Genomic DNA, 17,369 nt, shown 5'->3' on the forward strand with positions numbered 1-17,369 from the left:
TGTAGTCAGTCTGGTCTGTGGATGTACAATAGCAACCAAAATGTGGGTGATTTGACATTCTCACACTCGGGCTAAGAATAAGATATATATAAATGCACCACGTCTCTGTATTCTGTCTGTCTGTGTGTACGTCTGTAATGCACGTAACTCGAGAATCGTTCACTCCACCGACTTCAAATTCGACACTCGCGTTCCACCCCCCCCCCCCACAGGGAGAGTAGTGCCCGGTGTAGGGTCGGTCGGACCCACGGTTGTCCAGAACCGCCACAAAATGTCTCTGCCCGGGCTCTGGACAAGGTCCCTGCCCTGGGACCATATATGGAACTGGCCTATTCTGACATCACAAATATGTTCTGACATCTGCATAGACTCCATATTTAGGCATGCCTGAATGCCTGACAAAGAACTCCATATATGGACATAAAAGGGACACTGCCTGACAAAGAACTCCATATATGGGCATAAAAGGGACACATACTGGACTGTTCTGACATTCATATTTGGGCATGTCTGACTCCATACTGTATATAGGAATAAAGGGACACAGAGAGACAGATACAGAAATCTCCATATATGGGCATAAAAAGGACAGCTGGGTGGCACGGGTACTCCATTCTGTACTGGCTGACAATGCCCACGTTGATTACTTTCACACTCCACGGGCATCGCTCTAGTAAGCTATAATGACAATGAATAGCAGGTATAGCATGGGACAATGATAAAGGTCTGATACCTGAGTCATATACTGTAGGATAGTAGTAGCGACAATAATAAAGGTCTACCCGAGTCAGTGTTTATATGGGCTATTAACATCTAAAAATCACCCACTGTCTAATACAGTGAGTGATTAGTTATATGGGCTAGTATAAGGCCAAAATGTATAGGCACAGTAATTGTAAGGACTATTACCTGAGTCAGTGGAATAGACACGGAAGCTCTTGTCCCAGAAACCACAGAGCAGGATGAAGCGGTTGTCAGCGGTGATGACGAAACACTGTGAACTGATCTGGATGCTCTGGTCCAACAGATCTGAGATCTGACGCCTGTGATTGCCAACGTTACTGGCTGGAGAGGAGAGGAGTCAGAAATAATGAGAATAGTAAGAGATTCATTATCAGATGCAATTTAACAGATTCACACATCACGAAACATAATGAGATGAGATAAAAGAGCAGAGAAGAGACCAGAGGAGAGATGAACAAGGAGGATACAGTGAGACAGAGACACAGAGCCCAGAATAAAGTCCAGAGACAACAGGACCAGGCATACATTCAGTGTACGAACATGACACATACACCATGTCAGGCCAACGGTAAACATCAGCATTGTTCAAAGAGTTCACACGAAACACTATCTGGTCTATCAGCACATTTTCACTATTATGTATGGCCCCTGTAAACACCTCTGCACCGCACAGAACAGAGAAGATTTGTGAGAGAATACATAAAACATCCAGGAAGGTTAAGTGTACCGGGACTTCACATTTTCCATTAGGGCCTTAGAGCTTGAGTAATGATGGCGTGTGTGCGGCCTGCAAGGAATATGCACACTGCCACAGAACGCATACTGTAAATTCATCTCGCGCAGGCGATTTATTTAAAGGTTGGTTAGTGAGGAGGGAGCGAGGAACACAACATACATTCTCGTCTCCATGATGTTTCATTTTCTGCAATGGGCGGCATTTCTTGGTAATCTCATTTTGCAGTTTTATTAGATTCCTCCATGTTGTGGTCTATGGTCAACCTGTTATTCAAGTTGTGACTTTATTTCAGTTACTTTGGGGTACTATTTTTCTATCTTAGCTGCACAAATGTCTAGTCTTTCCGTTTGGTTTCTCGTAGTCTCTTTGTGTGCGTTATGTACACATTTCTCCTCGGCCATTAGCCTTATCATCTCATCTCATGTTCTTATCGTCTGCTACCATATCATGTCTAATCTTATCTGAACCAGTTTGTATATGTTTTTTCACTGTGCGACGGCTTCAAACCACACTCCAAGCTAGGTGAAAGCCTTATAATTCATGTTGCAGTGAAACAGCAGCATCTAAGGTCAAGTATTTAAAACAACAGAGCACCCCCTCACCCCTCATGGATAGAAAACTATTCTTTGTCAGTTTCTACTTAGAGGGCAGGAAACTGGCACACCGGTTTCCATTATCACCATTATGGTGAAGTATGAATCAGGCTTAAGACCAAGAGATAATGATGACTGACTATTTTACTTACTTATATCCCTATTAAGCCAGCTGGCGCATAGGGCAACAACAAAGTTTGACTACAGTTCCACCTAAGAAACATTAACCACTCCAAACTAGAGACCTGTTGAGATGTATAACCTGTATGGTTAAATGATTTAGTTAAGTTATAAGTTCAACTATAAGAAGTGAATATTTTGCAGTGCGGCCGGCCAGGCATTCATAGATAGTTGAAGAGCAGGTGTTGGGACGCTCAGCCTGTAGGCATTCTGAGAAAGAGCAGCGCGCCCGACAACGCCAATATTTCAACCCATTATCAACATTTCCTTTGGCCACGGCCGCCCCGACACTCAGCCACAATTTACTGTGTTTAGCTCCGAGTCCTCTTGGAATGCTAACAGTGTACATACATAACTGACACACGGCCTCCCTCCCTCCTACAAACTCACACGCTCACGTGCACACACACACAGCATTTTCTTTTAAATATAATTAATGCTCAGTTGTAATAAAATGTTAAGACAAAACCAGGTTGATATGAAAATCTCAGGAAAGACTAAACATTGGCCATGATAATAAAATATACATTTAAATGGAGCTGTATATACATGTACGCATTCTCAAAACAAGCATAACATGTCTCGTGCACACGCACGGGAACAACAGTGCATGTTGTCTCTGGGTGGAGGAGGAGGATAAAGATGAGTTCGTGAGAATGAGCCCTGGACATTTTCACCAGTCAAACGTTTACCCGAGGGAAAAAAACAAAAAAGGTTGCGTGTGTGGAACAGATCCTGAGAGATGAGAAGAACAAACACAAACGAAACGGAGAAGTCTAAGACACGAGAGAGAGAGAGAGAGAGAGAGAGAGAGAGAGAGAGAGAGAGAGAGAGACATGGGGTGATGAAAAAAGGGAAAAAAAGCATAATGAAGGATGTGAACTTGGGTGCGGAGCGAGAGAGAGGTAGCACACAGCTAGTGTCTCTCTCTCTCTTTTCCACTGCTTCCATTGGAGCGTCCTCATGCATCACTCAGCGGCTCGCCGCTCCTCTCCTGCTCATCAACAAGTCGTGAGGGATGAGAGGCGGCCATATTGTCCTGACAGCCGCGAGTGGCGCATTCTCAATCACACATTATTACCACATTCATATTCATTGCTGCTGACACGCGCCCCCTCTGCCCCCGCAAATTAAACCACAGAGAGGAGAGGAGGGGAGGTGAGGGGGGAGATGGACAGCATTGAGGAAAGGGGGGGGGGGGGGGGAGGTATTTGTGTGTACGTGCGTGCGTGCGTACATGTACTGAGGCGGTTGTGTGTTAATGTGATTGTGTGTTTGCTGGGAGAGAGTTGTGTGTGCGTGCGTGTGCGTGTGCGCGTGCGCGTGTGTGCGCGCGTGCGTTGGGGGGTGGCTGATGATGAAATGCTTGCCCAGGCCACAGCTCATTGCATTCCAATTTGCATGCAAATGGTTCAGTGTGAGAGCACAGACTATATCATGAGGAGAGGAGAGGGAAAGCAAGGTGAGGGAAGGAGAGGGAAAGAGGAAACGGGAGGAGGAGGAGGAGGAGATAGAAGGAGAATAGGAGGGCCGGCACTGAAAAGCAGCGGTGATGTACTGTCCAGGGACACACAGCTGTGTGAAGCCATCAATTGCGATGGACACACACTCATATATACAGTACAGTTCTGCATGAGAGTCACAGTATGAATAAATAATCTTGTATTAAAATACTCGCCCACTCGCCCCCCCCCCACACACACACACACACACACACACACACACACACACACACACACACACACACACACACACACACACACACACACACACACACACACACACACACACACACACACACACACACACACACACACACACACACACACGTATAAGTATGTATACCTATCAGAGGATCGATTTCCACTGGAAGTTGGTACTGCTGGTCCTGCACTGTTGAGCTTTGATGACCTGAGAGAGAGAGAGAGAGAGAGAGAGAGAGAGAGAGAGAGAGAGAGAGAGAGAGAGAGAGAGAGAGCAGAGTATTGGACACGAGACTCGATGACTCGACTCGAGTCCGACTCGAGTCATTGATTTGACGACTTGCAACTCGACTTGGATTCAAGGGTAAAAACTTGAGACTCGACTTGACTTGGAAGACAATGACTCCAGACTCGACTCGACTTGAGACAAGCTGACTCGGACACCACCATCAAGTGTCACTGTTGTGCAGCCTAACACACAGAGGCCAGGGAGGAGAGCTTGTACAGTACAGTACAGTACAGTACAGTACAGTACAGTACAGTACAGTACAGTACAGTACAGTACAGTACAGTACAGTACTGTACAGTACTGTACTGTACAGTACTGTACAGTACAGTACAGTACTCGACAATCTTGTGACTCGACCCGACTTGACTTGACATAACCTTGTGACTCGACCCGACTTGACTCGACAACCTTGTGACTCGACCCGACTTGACATAACCTTGTGACTCGACCCGACTTGACTCGACAACCTTGTGACTCGACCCGACTTGACATAACCTTGTGACTCGACCAGACAACCTTGTGACTCGACCCGACATAACCTTGTGACTCGACTTGACTTGACTTGCCCACAACAGAAAAACTTGAGACTTGCTTGAGACTTGGACCAAATGAAATGCTACTCGACCCCGACTCGGATCGGAGGGACTCGTGCAATTGTCTGAGAGAGAGAGAGAGAGAGAGAGAGAGAGAGAGAGAGAGAGAGAGAGAGAGCATTAGTGTTTCATTGACGTGGCTTTGTAAAGTAGCTGTTGGCTCGCACTTCACTATGAGACACTAAAAATTATGACCGCACAGTCAAAATGTCACTTCCATAGTTGTCCTCCCCTGAATCAAAAACCTATTATTTAATAACTGCAAACCACAATACAATTACAAAGTGATAGCTGACAGTGACTTATAGTCTGATCATAATAAAAGAAAAAAAATACAGCCCCTAAACACCCATCTTCATTTTAACTTAAGATGTTTCATTGCCCAGAATAAACGTGCATAGAGACATTTCCTTGTATTTACAGCTCATTATTACCAGTCAACATGAATTGTGGTCAGGTCCTTCACTTCGGAAAATTAGAAGTCGACACAAATATGCAGCTTATTTGGAATTTGCCACTGGCCATACCGTAATTCTTCTGATTTTGCCTAATTTATTTTCACTGCACAGCATTGAATTACGAAAGCACTAGCACAATCAATACACCCCATCGACAGCATTAGTCCAGTTCACTTGGCCCGTCATTTCCAGCAATATGAAACTAGGATAGGTGAAATTCCTCCCACGCTGATGAGCGTGCGCTCTCAGAAACTCAAGAGCTATCATGTTCGGCAGGATGGATGTTGACTGAATGCGTCTGGCTGAAGTGAGAGGCTGATGTATGGAGGTGGACATGAAACTAAACGCTAGCCGCTCAACGTGTCAAACGTGATCCTGCTCTCTGGGAGAGACAGTCAACCATCTCCCAAATCAAAGTCCATCCGTCCCTCCTATTGAGACGAGACGGGTCAATCCTACCACTCAGAGAGAACAGAGGGGTAAGAGAGAGAGAGAGAGAGGCAAATGGGACGATAATGAAGTATGATAGACACCTGAGAGGGTATTTAAAATTATGGCTTGTCTTTTGGAGGCCAAACATACCGTCTGTCAGAAGTCAAGCTGTAACATTAATGGACACAAAAGTACAAAAGATTATCTGCACACCATTTTGCTCCCACTGTGTTTACTGAAAAGAACAATGTTTTGCACGTTTGGATTTTAACTCTTCTATCCAGCACCCTTTGAACTTTACTTGGATGTTATGCATACATTATCCTTAGACTGCACTAATAGACACAAAGACATGCATAACGCCATTAGCATCAATAGCTAGCACAATGTGGATTGGAACAGTGAGTGGACGTGTCAATGTGCGTGTGAGTGCTATGGAAAATGATATCCATAGTGGCCCACTGGCCCTCTGCTCATAAAAGGCTGTATGTGTGGACACTGCTCCTAAACGAAAGTCCTCAAGTTCTTATAGCTGTGAGTAACATGTGGCTCAGCCTGTGCTACCGTGCTGCGGTTGTCACAGCCTAATTCCATAGCCTGCAGCTACACTGGAACCAACCATGACGACAGAAGGGTGAAAACTGTGGTCATAGAGTTAAATAGTTTCAAAAAACGCTAACAAACAGCGTACAATTTGGGAAAGTGAAAAAAGGGCTTTGCAGTTGGGTGCATAAGCTAAATGGGCAATAACCATGTGCAAATTCAGATCAATTGCTCTAGGCACTGAGAAGATGCGGGCAGACATGACAGAATGTTGTCTAAAGTTAAAGGTTCTACTACTTTTTTCCTTTCTTCTATATATACAATTGAGAAGAGCACACTTTGTGCGCACACAACTTTGTGCGCACACAACTTTGTGCGCGGTTCGGTTGGCCAAGTCATAGACCGTGAAGTATGCAGAAGTAACCTTTACGCTTGTGCACAACCTACCCAGCATGGAAAAAACAGGGTCAGCGGCCAAAGAGATATTCACGGAGAAACAACAACAGCCAGGACGCGTGGCATTAGACGTGCGTGCTTCTATTCTTTTACGTCCTCACACACACACACACATTCGTACGGAGCCCCTGAATGGCCATGCATTCAAGGTATATTTTATCTCGTCCGTACAAGATATTATCTCGTCCGGACGACATAATATCTTCTCCGGACGAGATAATATCTTGTACGGACGAGATAATATATTGTACGGACGAGATATTATCTTGTACGGACGAGATTAAATATATTTTGAATGCATGGCCATTCAGGGGCTCCGTACATTCCTATCTCACCTGCCAATCCATGCCACTTGTTGACGGCAAACAGTCGGTTGGCGGTGACGGTGATGATGGCGGGCGAGGTCAGGCCGGGCTGAGTGTTTGAGGATACGTGAGTCACCGGGGAGTTGGACGGGAACTTCAGCACCATGATGACGTCCTGCTGCATCTGCTCCGTGAACATCAGAGGAGTCTGCAGGAGAAGATACTGTTCAACACGGACGGAGCGGTGGAGTACGAAGAGATGGATGGATGGGAACGGAGAAGATAAAAACATGAACAGCCAGGGGATGCAGGGGGGAGAAGGAAGAGGAGGAGAAAAGGCAATATAGCAACAGAAGAAAAACAGGAGATGATAGAGAGAGGAGAAGGGAAAAAACAGAATGTGGAGGAGGGAGAGTAAATTAAATGAAGAGGAGAAATTCAATGAGGATGATGACGATTTTTATAGAGATGGAGGAAGCGGACAGGAGAAGACCAAGGAGAGAGAACAGCAGCAGTGGGCAGACAGGAAATAATAAACATAAAAAAAGACATGACATGAAAGGAGCGAGAGAGAGAGAGAGAGAGAGAGAGAGAGAGATAGAGAGAGAGACAGTTAGGAAGAGAGGAGAGGAGGAACTTAATGTGTCATCGTCCTGGTGCTGAACCAAGTGAAGAAGAAGGAAGAATGATCTTCCTCATCATATGACTACTCGGTCTCACCCAAACAAGGTGAAATAGCACGGAATTGCAATTCCGTGCATACACGCCTATAGAAAAGCCCCAAATCCGTACATATGACATTGAAATCCTCCCCATAGACAATGACGGAGGGGTATCCTTTTACAGGACACAGGGTAAACAAGTGAATTCGGAAGTCATGAAACAAAACACTATAAAATTGAACCCGACTGGATAAAATTGGTGACCTACCTGAAAAAGTATTTTATGTTTCTTAAACAGCTGGAGTGGGAGAGACTAACTGTAATTAACATTCAATGGGTTGATTCTAAAAGGACTCATTTTGTCATAATACAGTACAAGCCTACAATGACCACATAAAACCCCCTATGTGTGAGGGAGCCATTTTCCGCAGTATGTGTGTGTGTAGCGAAGAGGGTGGAAGATGGGTGTTTAACATGGTGAACAGAGGGGCGTCCTGAGTGTCTGACAGCTAACCAGACACTCTGACAATATCATTACCACCAGCACAGGCACATGCCAACCTGCTGACAACACACTGTCACGAGGAGGGGATGGATGGAAAGTACAGAGGAGAGAAGCTTTACGAGAGAACATGCTATGCTGAGAGGACGTTTATGTGAGAGAGGCTGTGTGCGTGCGTGTGCGTGTGTAGGACTCAACACTTGAAATCTCAGTGAATAATGTTGTTTGAATACTGTATGAGTTGCAGCGGCAATGCATAGGCATTTGATACAAGGCTGGATTCAAATGGTTTCAATAATGACTGTGTGTGCGTGCGTGCGTGCGTGCGTGCGTGCGTGCGTGCGTGCGTGCGTGCGTGCGTGCGTGCGTGCGTGCGTGCGTGCGTGCATATTCATTTATGTGCATTTATGTGTGTTTGGGCGTGTGTGTGTGTATTTGTGTTTAGGCATGCGTTTGTGTGTGTGTGTACAGTATGTAAGCGTTGTGCATAGGGAGGTGGTCTCCGGCCAGCTGTCAGCAACGCAGGGACACCACTCTAATAGGGTCTCTAGGGGCCACACTCTCACATGCACGCACGCACGCACACACACACACAGGTCCTCAGGTGTACAGTTTGGCATCACTCCCATATTTCCAATACTACACTTTTCCTCCTGTCACATGCATCCACAACTACACACACACATGCGCGTGCAAGTGCAGGAAACAGTCACATAAATGTATAAACACATGTACAATATGCATACACACACACACACAGTATGAGTGTATGCATAGCAATAGACACACACCCATACACCATTAGGTACAGACATGAATGGACACACACACACACACACACACACACACACACACACACACACACACACACACACACACACACACACACACACACACACACACACACACACACACACACACACACACACACACACACACACACACACACACACACACACACACACACACACACACACACACACACACAGTCTCTTTCTCTCTCTCTCTCTCTACTCTTTCCCACACACCTCTATAATGATGAGAGAGGAGATGGGTCCAGAATCGGGAGCTAAACTTCCCAGGGTCAGATGGAGGAGACAGATAGAGGGGGGGTGTTGGCTGGGGCAGGACATTGAGAGGTGAAGGAAGGATAGGAAGGGGTGGAAGCCCACTTAACACGGCAGCGATCTTTCAAGTGGGCCTCGATCCAGAAAAGGTTAACCTTTCCTGGATCCAGTCCAAAATGTTCATTTATCAGGAAAGAAAACCTTATATATAATATATGTTGTGACTTTATATACGGTATTGTTAATTACTTGCATGATAGGGGGAGAGGTGGTGGAGTTATTTGCTTTAGCAGACAGTTTGCGGGTCCAATGGAATGAAAGTGTTTTTTACTACTTTCCATTGGCTCAATATTTTCGAAACAACACACAGACATAAAGGGTGTTCAATAACACTGATTTATGCAAACAAATCTAAAACCTCAAAAGTTGAGTTAGGGGGTGGAACCAGTGACCTTCTGATTACAAGGCGGCATCTTTACCCACTCAGCCAGCCAGCAGTTTTCATATTCACAGTTACGCTTAGTGCTGCGGCTGCAAATGGAACATTAGCCTTAAAACAAACAAAGATAATCTATATACTACTACTAGTAAGACGCCCTGAGGGCGAGAAGCGTAAAGGGCGAGGTCGCACTGAAACAACAGAGCGTCTTAATACGGCACAGTTGAGAAGCAGGAGTTAAACTATTAATCTGGTGTCAGTGAGGTCAGATGTAGAGTTGCTGGCCGGCTCCATACATGCAGATGTAGGTGATGATCACACGTGCGGATTGGAGTTTCCTCATGCAACGATCGCACCACATGCTCAACACACAGGAACAGGCCAGCTTCAAGGACGCCCAGGTGCTAGTCAGCACGCACCAGGCTGAGGAAAGCCTCAACCGAGCAAAACTAGCCAGATAGCCTGCGCCAAAGGTCAGGCTACAGGCAGTCAACGCGGGTCCTGCGGCACAGTCAGTCAAGCCAGATGATGCCGGGGGCATTGCCAACATCTTACACATCTTACAGTCATCTCCATGTATGGAGGTGACTGAATGACTGGATATGTTATCCAGGGTTTGATGAGGTCAGTGTTGCGATCTTCATATATGGAGACGGCCATATATGGAGCTATAGAGAAGGCCATATATGGAGCCTGACTGGACGGACTGACTGACAGGTTTTGCATGTTTTCATAGTAAACGGCGACCTACAGTTGCACTTACTGTAGGACTATTGTTGAAAATACAGTGGTGAATGAGGACATGGGAGAAGTGGGGCGGAGAGAGTGTGTGTGTGTGTGTGTGTGTGTGTGTGTGTGTGTGTGTGTGTGTGTGTTGCTTCTACTAACCACTTGCATGGCGGAGCTCCTCGGGGGGTGTGGTTCTATGAGCAGCTGGCAGGGTGTCTGTCCAAAACTACGAATCTGAGCCTCCACAGCCTAGAGAGACAGACAGAAAGAACCAGAAATATGACATTATTAAAGGGACACTTCACCCTTTTTGCAAAAATTATGTTAACAGTTTAAGGGCCCCAGACGGAGATCACCGCCAAGTTCAAGTTTACGGTCAGTTGCCCGAGACGGAGATTGATAAATAGGACGGAGATTAATGATATCAAAACCGGTCGCATCGCTCCACAGCCTAGGAGCGCTTGTTGCCCAATCCTCGGTGTTGCACAACAGTGACACGTCATCGAAAATGTTCCCTGCCTGTTTAGCGGACGAAAACGAAAATCTTAAAACGTTCATAACTCGCGATCTAAATCATCCCGTCTAATTATGAAAAAAGATCCTGTGTTAGACGGCGCTCCGTGGTCCAGTCGCTAGTCGCGATAGATTTATTCTTACCTCCCGTTGTTGTCGATCGACTCTAGAGTGATGTGGCTATATTGTTAGCTGCTACACAGACATTCACAGACAACTTCCGGTCCGCCGGTAAAAGTGGGCGCTATAAATGATGGGCACATTTTATTAATGGTTAAATAGGCCCGGGCCCTCAAGGTGTTAATGACGTTTAGAAGATTTAAAACACTTTCCTGGTGAGTCTTTATGTGTGTAATATCTGGTTTTAGATAATTTTTGATTTTAGCAGTGAGCCCAGTGTCTAGCAGTGAGCCCAGTGTCTCTGATGTCATGGACACTGGGCTCACTTCCTTCCTGGACTACAACTCGTTTTGGAGCACTGCTCCTCCTTGTGGAGGGCTGTCTTACTGAGACAACATGTAGTCCAGGCAGTAAGTGAATCCAGTGTCCATGACAGCAGAGACACTGGGCTCTCTGCTACAATCTAAATCTATCTATCTATCTAAAACCATATTATATTACACACATAAAGACCCCCAGGGCAGGAAAGTGTTCTAAATCTTCTAAACGTCATTAACATATATTATTTTTGCAAAAATGGTGAAGTTTCCCTTTAAGAAATATTAGTCCAGTGCATTCCATACTGGCCTAAAACAATCTGCAAAAACAATTGAACCTATAGTAGACTTATACAGTAGGGATGGATGCATGTGAACGCGTGCACACACACACACGCACGCACGCACACACATCAAATTCCTGCACAGACATCCTTGTCAGACAGTCGGGCAGACACACACCACTGTACCCCCCAGTACCAGCACACACACAGGGGCTGGGAGCCAGGCTACTAGAGGCTAGGCAGGGTTTGAGGCTGTTAGCTGGTGTTAATGAAGAGGTATTGGACCATAAATGTCAGAGCAGACGCCGGGCCTACAGGCCTCTGGACAGCATCACACCGCTCACTGGATGGAACACACACACACACACCCACCCACCCACCCACCCACCCACACACACACACACACACACACACACACACACACACACACACACACACACACACACACACACACACACACACACACACACACACACACACACACACACACACACACACACACACACACACACACACACACACACACACACACACACACACACACACACACACACACACCCCCTTTGCAGGGCACCATAGCCTTTACATGTCCACCCATATATTTTGTGTTGAGAGTGAAATGTCATAGAGTTTAGATCTCACATCATGGGGCTAATAGGATTCAGAACTCAACTCAGCATAGCAGTGCAGTTGCAACTTCTATCTACTGCAGTTAAAAAAGGCAATAACGTTCAAGAAGGAATAGTACAACTTAACTCACTTTATTTGTAAATGACACATGCTCAGTGATGTCACCTGATCAATGCAAGGGACAATCATACAGGGCATTTTTGCACGTACTACAATTTAGGCATTTAGCAGACACTCTTAATCCAGAGCGACTACTGTATAAACAGAATCTATTCAAGTTCACTGTGGTTTACAGTGTGGAAAAAGTTCAGCTATTAAACAAGAATGTGTAAGAATGAAATGTAGGGAGACAGGAGAGAGATATAAAATAATATTAGATACAATACAATTAGATACAATCTTAATGTTAATGTGTGTGATGGAGCATAACATGTACTGTGTGTGCATGTGTGCGTGCGTGCGTGCGTGCCTTCATTAATTTGACAAAAAATGTTTTAATGTTTATTTCAAATCAAAAATACTCTCACACACTTATGTCAGTGTGCCAGTGATCACCCTCCTTTGTGCCAATGTTGGCACTAGTGCCTAAGGGTGCCTTCCCCTGATATATAGATAAACTGGGAGAAAAAGAAAGATGTTGTGACAGACTGTAAAGTGTGTTGGTGCATGGTTCTGTAATGTGCGTGCGTGCGTGCGTGCGTGCGTGCGTGCGTGCGTGCGTGCGTGCGTGCGTGCGTGCGTGCGTGCGTGCGTGCGTGCGTGCGTGCGTGCGTGCGTGCGTGCATAGGCTGGGCTAGGCTGTGTGAGCCCAGCTTGGCCAGGCCTGTGAGAATGAGCTCATGGCTGAGGCCTGCAGATGGTATTTCCATGAGAAAAAGGTTCTAAAGACAGTCTGCTTATCCACATTGTCTGAAACTAACCAGAAACCAGAGGAGAGGAGAGGAGTGAGGAGAGGAGTGAGGAGAGAGGAGAGGGAAAGAGAGAGAAAGAGAGGAGAGGGAAAGAGAGAGAAAGAGAGGAGAGGGAAAGAGAGAGAAAGAGGAGAGGGAAAGAGAGAGAGAGAGAGAGATGAGAGGGAAAGAGAGAGAGAGAGAGAGAGAGAGAGAGATGAGAGGGAAAGAGAGAGAGAGAGAGAGAGAGAGAGAGAGAGAGAGAGAGAGAGATGAGAGGGTGAGAAGCCGGATGGTGCAGAGAGACATGGAGAGAGAGAAGATGAGAGAAGATGAGAGGAACGGTGAGGAGCAGGGCGATCAAGAGAGATAAGGAGCGAGAGGGTACGTGAAAGAAAAAAGCATTGTTATTAAAAAGTCATCAGGGTGATTTCTCACCTCCTTTCTCTTTAACCACTTCAATCCCTATTCTGAGAAAAAAAGAACACACCAATACAGACTCAGGCCCAACTCAGGTCCGTATAATTAAAGAAGTCTTGACATGTTAACACAACACACATTACGATATACTGTATGATTCTATCCATACCAGTGAAGAAACAGATCTCTAATGTCCCCCACGTCCTGCTCTCTCTCTCTCTCTCTCTCTCTCTCTCTGTTGTGCCCATGGAAAGCCCTGTCTCTCCTGTTTCTCTCTTTTCCTCCTCCTCCTCTTCCATTACTTTGATCCAACTCTCTGTCAGCTGAGCAGAACAATAGGCTCAGGTCTTCCTTTATTTAATGTGGTGTAAAGCCTGCTCTGGCCCTATTAGAGCCAGTCTATTACAAACATATGACAGCGGACTGAGAGAATGAGTCAGATGCAATGTGGAAAACTAAACCACGGTCCCACGGCTTTGTGGATTCGTATAGAGTAGAAAACTAACCAGGTTGCAGATATTGGCCTATAGTTTTAGGATAGTAAATACACAAAAGTACCTAAAGCAATCCCAAGCGGGCCACAAATTCAATATCTTGTCAGTGCAGAGATTCCCGGGGATCATTATTGTCCGTCATGTGTTTGAGTTGGCAATATTCCACTGACAATGACAACCTTCTTAAAATAATGGCATGTTTTTAAGGTTTTCATTAGTTAATCATTTCACCAAAAAGGTTTATATTGACATAGAAATAACAGTCTGAATTAGACCTTTTTGTGTTTTGACTTAAGCAATTGTAAACATCACTTAGGCCAAATGACCAATCATTTCACAATCACCCCAGACTTAGATTTTTTTTTTAAAGTCAGATTTTTTTGATGACAATGTGACGTAGGGCAAAATAAATTGGCCTAAATCACATTGTCTTTTTACTTTCATTCTTGACATAGGCCATTATTAGCCTGGCTCCAGCCCCAATCGCTAGCCACGCCCATTAAAACAATATGTTCTGAAGTGAAACGAAAATGAAAATTCAGTGTCAGGCAGGCCATTATACTAATGGGCAGGAACAGCATTATCCTTTTCAATACAGATATAGATGATTTGACCAGAGGTGGCCAGAGTCATGAAGTTGATTTAGGCAAAAATATCAGTTAATAAAGGGGCTAATTATTTTAAGAAGGTGGTGATGTGCAAGTTTGACTAATGACTCAGACTTATACCAACCCATCAGTTGCACTGCCGATAAACATGAGGCCATGGTGCTCTGCACTGACTGTGTTGTGTTGTTTGACCATTGTGAACAAAACAACACAAACACAGTGTTGTAATGTGAATGAAGTTGTGATGGCTGTTTCTTTGAATTGTAATACAATTGAAAAATCCAGATTGTGTGAGTGTGAGTGTGTGAGTGTGTGAGTGTGTGAGTGAGTGAGTGAGTGAGTGAGTGAGTGAGTGAGTGAGTGAGTGAGTGAGTGAGTGAGTGCGTGCGTGCGTGCGTGCGTGCGTGCGTGCGTGCGTGCGTGCGTGCGTGCGTGCGTGCGTGCGTGCGTGCGTGCAAATGGTCAATAACACCTAGGGTCTCATTCATAATTGCATATTATATGGAATCTTTTTTTTCCTAAGTTGCAAATGCAGCAATCAGACTATACCTATACCTGTAAATGGTAGGAGAACGATATACCAACTGTCACCAAAAGCTAGAAACAAAAAATAAATCAATGTAGAAAACAGTTCCATTTCTTAAACAAGAACCCTGATCTTTACAATGGTCCTCCAGCATCGACCCCCATGCCGTCCAGCAATGCGTGACCAAGTTGTCAGTGCAACACACAAGGTCAAAGAGACTCGCTCCTACTCTGCCTATGGGCGCATTTGCTTAGGCTAATGCAGAGACGAGGTTCCCCCCTCCCATTACCAAAGTCGCTCGACCTGTATTCATTAAATTCTACCCTGCTTGACATTTATTAGGCTGTGGAAACGCTTGTAGAAGCGGGTGCGTCTAGGTCAGGGTGTCCTATCCCTATATGCCAATGTAATGCTCAGGTGATTATGTGAGTGGGGGGCCCTTCTACAAGGCCAATCTGTTTTGGGGGTGCTGGCCCGTGACTGATGAAGCCTCTCTATATTCTGTACATTTAAATGACTGAAGGTCCTCGGCTCTGACGCACCCCCAGGCCAGCTCGCTGATTTACTCAAGACACTCCGACAAGATGGCCCGGCGTGTAAAACATCCCGCTTTCATGCAAATCCACCCACAGCAACGGTGGCTCTCCTGACTGACTGAATAGAATAAATTAGGACAGCATTTTAGTACTGAATCTACTGATAACAAAGAGCAGAACATTGTGTGATTGGGAGCTTGCTTTTATCCAAAGCACCTTACAATGGAGTGTTTTAACAAGGGCCCAGCATGTTGTATCCGTATCTCTGTAACACGTATGTAACTAACAGACCAATGACAGTGCAGCTCATACTGCCACGTGCATGTTCAGCACACAGCTCGGCTTTCCTGCAATATGACAATCCTAGCTCAGTAACGTACTATACTGTAAACACAAAAAGCTTTCTTTAACCATCATTGGTGATGACTCAGGGTCAACCTGTTGGCCATCACCAATATTTGAAATACCTGTTTCTGTTTCCTTATCCGTTTGTTCTTCCCTTTCTTGAATATTACAAATGATTGAATGAATACTTGTACAACACATTATTTTCCCCACTCGTTTTTTTTTGTTTTTTTAAACCTGACAATAAAGTTGAAGCTGAATTGGAGGAAAGCAATTACTACAATAATCCTATATTAAAATCGGCTAATGGGATCGCGGGCTGACCACGTTACTCATAATCAAAAACAAACCAGATAGTCCCATATAGGCAGGACCATGTCACTCTGACTCAGACATAACCATAAACAAACCCATAGGCATTATGGATCTGGTTGTCCAGAGCGACAAACCTCTATGCCCATATATACAGTATGGTCTTGTGCATATGTGGGACCGACCGACTTCAAACTCGGCATGTGCATCGGCAAGGACTACTGTGGTGCACGCCATGGAGTAGTTTAGATATGCGGTTGTCCAGAACCGCTGATCCATATATCATATATCCAGTTGTCCAGATTAAATGGTCCATTTATATAGCGCTTTACAATGATAATTTTAGTTTTAGTTTTTCGTTAGTTTTACTTAACTATAACCAGTAAGACGCCTGAGGGCGAGAAGCGACCTTGCCCTAAAGGGTGAGGTCGCGTGAACGCATCCACCTCGTTGACGGCAGACTGCTGGGCGAGCGCTGGCGCTTTGGCATGGGGGGTCAGATCAACATGGAATGAATTCTGTACTGGCCATATAAGGAGCATGTCTTGAGTGTACAGGGTTTGATGAGGTCAGATCAACATATGGAATGTCAGAACAGGTCAGCTCCATACAGTATATGGAGATCTAAGGGTGGTAGCGGGGACATTCTATTGAGTTTTCGGGCTTGTTGAGAACTCTAGTTTTTGCCGGCTGCCGAGCGTGGCTGCACTAACAACTTTGGGGCAGGCCCGTCTAGAGTTTGAATGGACAGGTATCAGTCGGGGAGACATTGACGAGGAAGGATGGATGGGGAAGGATCAACATATGGAATGTCAGAACAGGTTCTGACATATAATGGAGATCTAAGGGTTTGAGGTCAGATGTAGAGTTGCTGGCCAATATTGATGACATCAGGGATCTCCATTTATGGGCTTAACTGCGACAGCAGGCCGCCTTTACTATG

The 17,369-nt window shown here is 45.3% G+C and overlaps 1 protein-coding gene across 9 annotated transcripts in view; it reads right to left on the reverse strand.

The window, feature by feature from the left end:
- lrba (LPS-responsive vesicle trafficking, beach and anchor containing) overlaps window positions 1-17,369 on the reverse strand; it is a 312,184-nt gene that overhangs the window by 21,234 nt on the left and 273,581 nt on the right. For 6 of the 9 annotated variants that reach the window (XM_079499894.1, XM_079499893.1, XM_079499892.1 and 3 more), the window contains exons 48-52: window positions 10,591-10,680; window positions 7,063-7,240; window positions 4,838-4,903; window positions 4,099-4,164; window positions 910-1,065 (exon numbers count right to left, since the gene is read on the reverse strand). In XM_079499894.1, the coding sequence (XP_079356020.1) occupies window positions 910-1,065; window positions 4,099-4,164; window positions 4,838-4,903; window positions 7,063-7,240; window positions 10,591-10,680 (556 nt within the window). The remainder of the gene's footprint in view (window positions 1-909; window positions 1,066-4,098; window positions 4,165-4,837; window positions 4,904-7,062; window positions 7,241-10,590; window positions 10,681-17,369) is intronic. The other 3 variants (XM_079499897.1, XM_079499896.1, XM_079499895.1) reach the window with 1 other exon arrangement.

Source organism: Electrona antarctica, assembly GCF_951216825.1.
Source record: "Electrona antarctica genome assembly, chromosome: 4".
Lineage (NCBI taxonomy): Eukaryota > Metazoa > Chordata > Actinopteri > Myctophiformes > Myctophidae > Electrona > Electrona antarctica.